The sequence below is a fragment of the Opisthorchis viverrini genome (assembly GCF_000715545.1).
Source record: "Opisthorchis viverrini unplaced genomic scaffold opera_v5_80, whole genome shotgun sequence".
Classification (NCBI taxonomy): Eukaryota; Metazoa; Platyhelminthes; class Trematoda; order Opisthorchiida; family Opisthorchiidae; genus Opisthorchis; species Opisthorchis viverrini.
Genome location: NW_008751735.1, coordinates 620,279 through 628,056, shown reverse-complemented (window position 1 = coordinate 628,056; position 7,778 = coordinate 620,279). Strand labels below are relative to the sequence as shown.

The 7,778-nt window shown below is 45.7% G+C and overlaps 1 protein-coding gene across 1 annotated transcript in view; it reads right to left on the bottom strand.

The window, feature by feature from the left end:
• Positions 1 to 452: 452 nt before the first annotated feature.
• The window catches only part of T265_13560 (hypothetical protein), a gene marked incomplete at both ends in the record, with an annotated part of 15,618 nt that continues 8,292 nt past the window's right edge, over positions 453 to 7,778 (bottom strand). Inside the window, 3 exons of the mRNA XM_009169479.1 lie at positions 453 to 626; positions 1,346 to 1,617; positions 5,842 to 6,016. Of these exons, the coding sequence (XP_009167743.1) occupies positions 453 to 626; positions 1,346 to 1,617; positions 5,842 to 6,016 (621 nt within the window). The remainder of the gene's footprint in view (positions 627 to 1,345; positions 1,618 to 5,841; positions 6,017 to 7,778) is intronic.

The window sequence follows — 7,778 nt, the reverse complement described above, 5'->3', positions numbered from 1 at the left end:
TAAAATGCACGAAATTAGCCAGATACACTCATCCGCATACCAATTTGGCTTTCGCGGAAGAGCCTACTTAATGAGTGTATTCGTCGAATTTCATGCAGTTCGGGTTCAAATGAAATGTAAGGTTGAGGGAACATGGGGGACTGCGCCTACCTGATGAGCTCGAAGAAAAGCGAAGTCGGTCTTGGGCTGTTGAAGAGTTTTCAGCAACCTTGCGCCTATACACCGTACTGCGATAGTGGCGTATCGTATCAAATGAGACACGAGACGGCCTGGTGCAGCACATCGTAAAGGAGAGATCCAGCTGGGATTCAGTTGGGCCTCTCGTGAAAAAAAAACAAATTAGTATGCAAATGAGCGCATCTCGCTAAGTCTCTCAAATTGCTGCACCATGGGTACCGATAAGAACTGGCCGGATTTGGGGAAATGCGCAGGAAATAAGTGGTAGAATTACCATCAACGTTGGCTCCGGTGAATGCAGATATCATGTGTATGTTCTCAAACGAAGGCACGTGCTTCGGAAGCAGCTCCGTGGGTAGACCACTTTCTGCACGGGCCTCGCTGGAAGAGAATCGCTCCAGAGACCGCATAGCATTTTCCGCAGCGGACCGACCATCGGGAAGGTCGATCTAGAAACGTAAAATGGTGGGATGGTAAATATTTAGACAGAGATCGAAATAAACTCGTAACCTCTAAAAAACAGCCTGAGTTGTCAGATGTTTCTGAGGAAGGAACTACTCAACAAACTGGTGCTGAGGCGTATGAGCTGTATTCCGGTTTAGACCACACAGAAGTCAAGTACCTGGAACGGGAACGGGATAACGTCGTGCTCAGACCTTGCGGTCGATCGTGCTTCATGGACAGCAGTGATCCAGTATATTCTTGATTCAACACGAAGTAAATTGCAGTGCATCCAATGCAGGCACTTCGCTGCCAGTTTGCTATCCCATTGTTTCGGCTAATCGACACGGGATGCATTCTTGTCCAAGCATTTTGATTTGCCATTGAGGAACATGTGTTATTAGGTCAGGTGGCACAGAGCACCTAGTTCGGAACACAAACTGCTGACCACTTTTACCTGTTAGTCAGGCAACTTATCGACCTGTCTGAAGTTTAAACCAGTTTCTACTCCAGCCTACGACTGGCGGCGCTAGCATTTTCAAATCATGTTGAAAGGTTTTCTACCGCAACAAGCATTCTGTGGCTTTTTCACCTATCACAAGACAATAGCGTAAATATGGTAGAGTAACAGAAAACAAGTTTCAGTTACTTACGACTGAACAAACAATTATTCTCAGGAGTATGGTTGGATCGTTTGCGACCTAATTAGTTTAACCCGGTGTCTTACCTTGTTGATGACACACATGAAAGGTTTGTCGAGAAGTAGACCATGAGACCAACGCTCAAGCAGGTGTATGACCAGATAGGCACAAGCCAAAGGACTGCGCCAAGGACTTCGTTGATCGCGCTGAAATCCCATGGAGTCCAGGACAAGAATCAAGCACGAGCTACGTTCCACATGCTTCAGGAAATTAGTGTGTCTCAGAGCGGGGAGATCGTGATCTGATGGGGTGGTGTTGGAGGGCTTCCCGGAGTATTGTGCATATATATCAGCAAGTCCTGTGAACATACAGGCGAGAGAAGACGAGTAGAGGGCATCAACTGTCAGCTTAACGTGTCAAAGCTAGTTATAAATCTCGAGGAAACTGTCAACAGACAACCTTAGATCGGGACTACGCTCAAATTATTGGGAACAATGTCCAAGCATCATGTTCAACACATAATTCTTGAGTTCATATGACAACGATATCCGCCGAGAGGACGCTGAATATAAACGTGACAGGGTGTATATTTGCTGACCAGTTGTTTGTCGATAAACACAACTGAGTAGCCGAAATTTCGGTACCGTCAACATAAGGGGAAAGCAAAGCAAATATGGCGGGAATGAAAGTAGAACTTTACTCCTCAGCTGTAGTCTGTAGGTATGATGATGTAAGTCAGCAGGTGACAGGAGAATTTCGCACTAGAGCTGCCTGTGCACAGTCGGAACAAACTACCCAGAGAGCTGACCCGACAAGAAGGACTAGTTACTGGCTTGATGAAAACTTATGGAGGGAATAGGACTGGAAATCATATATGGACGACAATCAGAGTTGCGTTGCTGGAAGCCTGATACACCAGAGTCAACGCAGGAACCTGGTTTCACGTAACCAATCAGTCAGTATTACGTCAGATTGCGAATGGAAGAATTCCGTGTCTGATGGGCGATAACCAGAGTACCAACGTCCACTGCAATGTAGGGTTACCAGCAATCGAATCTGCTATCATCCAGAAGCGCCCGATCAAGCACAGAAACAGGCGATGACATGACATGTGGTCACGAATCTGTTCCACAAACAAAATGGTGGTAGTGGGGGTAGAAGACGGCAAGAGTCGGTTAGACCTCCTTAGGTTGGAGCGGTCCGTCAATCAGCGCACCTATTATCATGCTCTGCTCTGTACCGGCCGACTGATGGTGATCTACGGAACTGATTCGTTGTGTCCAGGTTTGCTGAAGGTCACGGTGACATAGCGCAGACCACCTATCTACATAACGTTGCTCGATTATTTCGGTCATCCTTAGAAAAATATGAAGCAGGTGCCTGCGCTTGTCGACCTTTGAGTGAATAGTAAACGAATTTCGTGAGAACGGAATAGTATTGTCGGAGTGCTACTCAGTATACCTTTCGGGTTCGAGTGCCCTGGCAGCCCACGTGCGACCACGAATTCCACAAGAATGCACATTCTCAAGTAACGCTGGTCGGGTCACCTCAGTTGTTGCATATAGTGGTGTGGGTAAGACTCCTGCTGACAGTTCTGTTTTTTTTCATATACCTGTTAGTCTTCCCCACCAAGCTGATAGTGACCTATTGATACACATACCTGAAGACTGACAGCTCGCACTGTCGATAGCTACAGTAGTTAAGCCCCGTTTGGCCGGCAAGACCATAGGCACTTCTAAATCATTTCTCAAGCCCTGACTCCTAGTACATACCAACACCTCCACAGCATGCAGCCGGAAAGAACTCGACAGTGAGGCATCATCATTATCATTGGCAGCCGCTCCAGCGTGAGGACGTCCGCAATTTCGCACCAATTGTGGCATCAAAAAGAACATTGGGGTTGTGGATTCTCAGATGGAATACGAGACATCGTATGTGTGGTGGCTTGGCCACGTGCCATGCCGAGGTAACCGAGAGCAGTATTTTTTCATGCCAACGTCAGAGTGGTGCAAACCAAAAGGTCCGCAAAGTTTGACGTGTTAGAAGAGAAGTAAAGGAAGCAGGAAACGGTCTAGTGCTGTTTATCCCCCAGAAGAGGTTTTGTGTGATCCTCACCATAGCCCACAAGAACGCCAATCGCGTTTTTGCGGCCAGTTTCTATCCAGATTGCTTGAGCGAAAGCTTGGCTGTTGACAGGCCGACACGACTACTGTTAGGGCTCGAAATAAACTTTTGCTAATGAGAAGAACTTAAGTCTGGAGGACGTCAAAATCCCAACATGGGAAAACACGATACGTTGAACACCGGGCCGGAATATTGAAGGATGGCCTATTATCCGAGTAAAAAACAAGAAATAGGGACCCTTTGGAGTCATGTCAATAAACGCAACAGCGTGGAATCCAGAGGGGTCAAGGACAGAGCACCAGCCAGTGGACAACAGCAGGTGAGACCAAGCCCAAAGATCTTGCATCCTGACGAATCAGAACGCAGGATGACAGACTAACCAACAGAACCTCTCGACCTAAAAACCAAACATCATTGAAGGTCAGTGAAAACTAGCAGTAAGCTTATTAACACCCACCTACCACTATTCAACTTAAAACTAGTGACATAGCGGTACGCTTCATCCAGTTCCCTAACGACATACTGATGATATCAACTCGATTGGTGATGGAACACTTGCAATAAAAACTGATGTCATGCTGTCGATAATGATGACGCTGAGTGGACAATCCTACATTGAAACAAACTATTGGTATTTTAATGATGACGCTGAGTGGACAATCCTACAAACATTGAAACAAACTATTGGTATTAATCAATTGGGAAATGTTTGGGATCGATTGGGAAGTCATCATTTCAGAAAGGTTTGATAAATCCACCGATTGTTTATCAAACCTCTCTGAAACCGTTAGTATCTTACGGTCGTGAAGCATCAGAGGTTCGACACCCGTATTGCTGCCAAACATGAAGGGCTTGGTGAGTTGGCTACTACACAGTGATTCTATTCGGATTCTTGTACGAGGAACTAAACATATCCTAGAAAGCAACCTAAAGATGTCCATATATGAATCCAAGATGACCCGAGGGAGTGTCCAGTCGGTTGTGCGAATACCGAGAGATGAATGATATGGGTGCGTAATACCGAATAGGATTACGGTGCTCTGGAATGACCCCCTAACTATGGTAGTCCACATTTATGGGCGACAACGCGACACTCACAAAAAACAAGGCAGCAGTGAGGTCAACCTACTATTCGAAAAGGATTTTCGACGTAAAACAACTGTCCCCTCTTGAATCAATACATGTTGCGATCTTGTCCACCAGTTTTGGAGATATGGCCTGCAGCACCAGTCAAACTGGGTTGTATGCTCATGCATTAAAGCTGATCTGATCAGTCGTATTTTTGGCACAACAGTTCGTACCAGACTTTTCTGAATGGATGGGTAACTAGGGTATTCCATAGCAAGAGCTGACGTTCATGGAATGCAACAAGTCGCTGCAGTGTCCATCGCCGGAAAGTGGGAGTGTGGAACATACAGTCAAGCATTAGAGGCGATAAAAAGTTCAGTTAGTTCTGGAACTGGGTGTGTACGCATTGAAGGTGATAGCTTTCAATGACTGCACGATGTGGTCATTTCGGCCAGTGTAATTAACCGTAGGTGAGTTGAGTTCCGGGGTCCCCATCCAATGAGGCGGCAGTTGTCAACCCAACTCCGTTTCCCGGTCGGTGTCATTATATTTCGTTGCCAGGTCAAACAATTTCCACCTCTTGATCGGTTCCACTCAGCACAGAGCTGAGCGAAAAGAGCTCTGAGAGGCAGACAGTCCTCTGGAATTCGAAATACATATTCTGGCGAGTGTAACTCATGAAGCGTGAGTAATTTATGTATCGCGAGAGAGTTCCTTCCTTCCAGGACCACTTGGGTACCTCAGCATTACGAATCAGATGTTACAAATCCGAGAGTGAAAGGAATTCCCTTCGTAAACGGATATGTTATGCGTATAAGTACATTTTCGACTGCGAACGAGGCTATGGGTGAATACTAACCTCCGAATGGTGAATCTACTAGTCTGTTCAGGGGGGGAGGAACTACCTGTCCATGGTCCACCTGAAAGTGGCGGCAGTGTTTCCATACAACGGCTAAAAGTGCATGAAATGCAGGTGAAGCTAAAAATGAATCGCATTCAAGCAGGTAGAACAAAGATTGATATTCATCACTAGGTGAACAGATCTAATCGCTCGGTGACAGCTGTTACCTAGATTTCCTCAGACACAGATAGCATGAACTTTCCCATACCAAGAGAATTCCGGTGAAATCTGAAAGGTTCCCATAAACCGGTTGGCTCATTGACAACAACTAACCCGGTAAGATTCGCTCAGTGAGAAATGCACAGGCATACCGATACACTGACCAGCAGCAAACAAGAATCCCAGAAAATAATCCAGGAGAAACATACACTGATCCGACCGAACAGTGCGAATGATCAACAGTCGAGAACTATGGGGAGAACATATTTCAATCTGGCCAGCCAGGTAGGAAAAAGTCCTTCAATTGGATGAAATTTCCTGAAGACTTACCAGGTAGATCAGCCAGACTGATCGAGCGACCGTCCTCATACTTGCAATAAGCAACTTGTGGCTGAACTGTGGTGAATGGGTAGCTGGCAATTTTTACATTCGCATTCGAAACAGCACGCAACAGACTTGATTTACCAGCATTCGGAAGGCCCAACAAGCTGTAGTCCGCCATGAGCTATAGAAACAACGAATAAGATTGACGTGTAACTAAAAATTAGAAAGATTCCTCTAGAAATAAACTCATTTGCAAATAAATTTGGTTTTCACGAGAGCCTCAACTGAATCTCTCACTTATGATATTCTACAACTAAATGTGCTGCACACAGGCCGTGTTATGATTCAGTTGGCACGATAATCGGGATACCGCAGTATATTTTCATAAAGGAAACTACTCACAAGGTTGCTGAAAACCCTTCGACAGCCCACGACCGTGTGCAGCACATTCAGTCGTAGAATATCATAAACGAGAGATTCAGTTGAGTCTCTTGTGAGAACCAAATTGATTTGTAAAGGAGTGTATTTCTCGAAAACAGTCCAATTTGGGCTCGAGTAGAATATGAGGTTGACGGAGACTCGGGGACTGCGCCTACCTGATGAGCCCCAAGAAGGGAGAAACTGGTCGTGGGCTGTTGAAGAGTTTTCAGCAACCTTGTGGGTAGTTTCCTTTATAGAAAGATTCTTATTGTCGGTAGTAACACTTTCAAAAAAAGCTCATACAGACGCCTAGAAACTTTTGTTTATTTCGTTTGCTGTGATGCAAATTTTGTCTACTCTGGCTTTGGACTATTTTTTTTACCTCAAACACGCGTTGCTAATTTTTAGCGCCGCCGCAAGAAGAGATCGCGAAGCTAGAGCAAGTATGCTTTTGCTACCCCACACTCAAAGCCAACGACCTATCGATTTGTCAGCTAACGTGACCTCTGTAAGCTACGAGATTCCGACATCTGAAAAAAACAAGTGAATACAGCACATTCGAGTTTTCATTATCAGCCCTCGAGAGATGAAAATGAATGATCCTCCCAGCCCAGTTGATGGAGTTGAAAGTCACCAGAATTTGAACAAAAAACGGAATAGTGCATGCGATTTTCATACCATAATTTCAAAACACGTTCTCGTGGTTTGATCAATGCACTGTATGGTGGTAGAAAATCGATCAAAGGTCACAAATACAGTACTCCCGGTCTTACGAAAACACTCATGAAGGACGCTAATATGCATTTTGGATTCAAAAATACTGTAAACCCAAGTTGCGGGTCCAAGTCACTGTCATGCTTCCATTCGACTTGTGACGTCTTTAAGCAAGATTTAAACACCAGTTCCCACAAGCGGCTTACATAGCGAAGCTGCAGTTGCCACCACTACTGTCGCCCTTGTTCAATAGCAAGCATGATGAACGGATATAAAATAAGCGATTTTTCAGATACATCCCTAAAAGGTCCCGACAGTGACAAGTTCTAATGGGGCAAATGTTGTCGTTCTCGGAGAGGCTTGCCAGCGTTGGGGATACGGAAGTTTGTCAACCATCTGTGACCGGTCAGGAAGAAGCTTCCTTTAACGACGAATGACGGCACTGATGCTTCACTGCCGTACATTCGCAATCTTTATCTAATTGTATTTAAAGCCTTAGAGTGAAAAGAAGAGAAAAGAGTGGGTGCAGGAGGAACCTGGAAGTTGAACCCACAAACATTCGCCTATTGGTCGAGTGCTGTACCAGTTGTGCTACAACGGAAGCTGTCCCGAATCGCACACACGTACCAGTTTCCCACCGATTTGCCATAGTTTAATGGATGCACGGTCGATGTCCGGTACGGCACTCATCCGGTAAGCGAGAGGTAGTCAGTTCGAATGAAGTCCGAGGACTTCGACAGCCCACGACCGGTTTCGCCCTCTTGGAGCTCCATCAGGTAGGCGCAGTCCCCGAGTTCCCGTCAACCTTA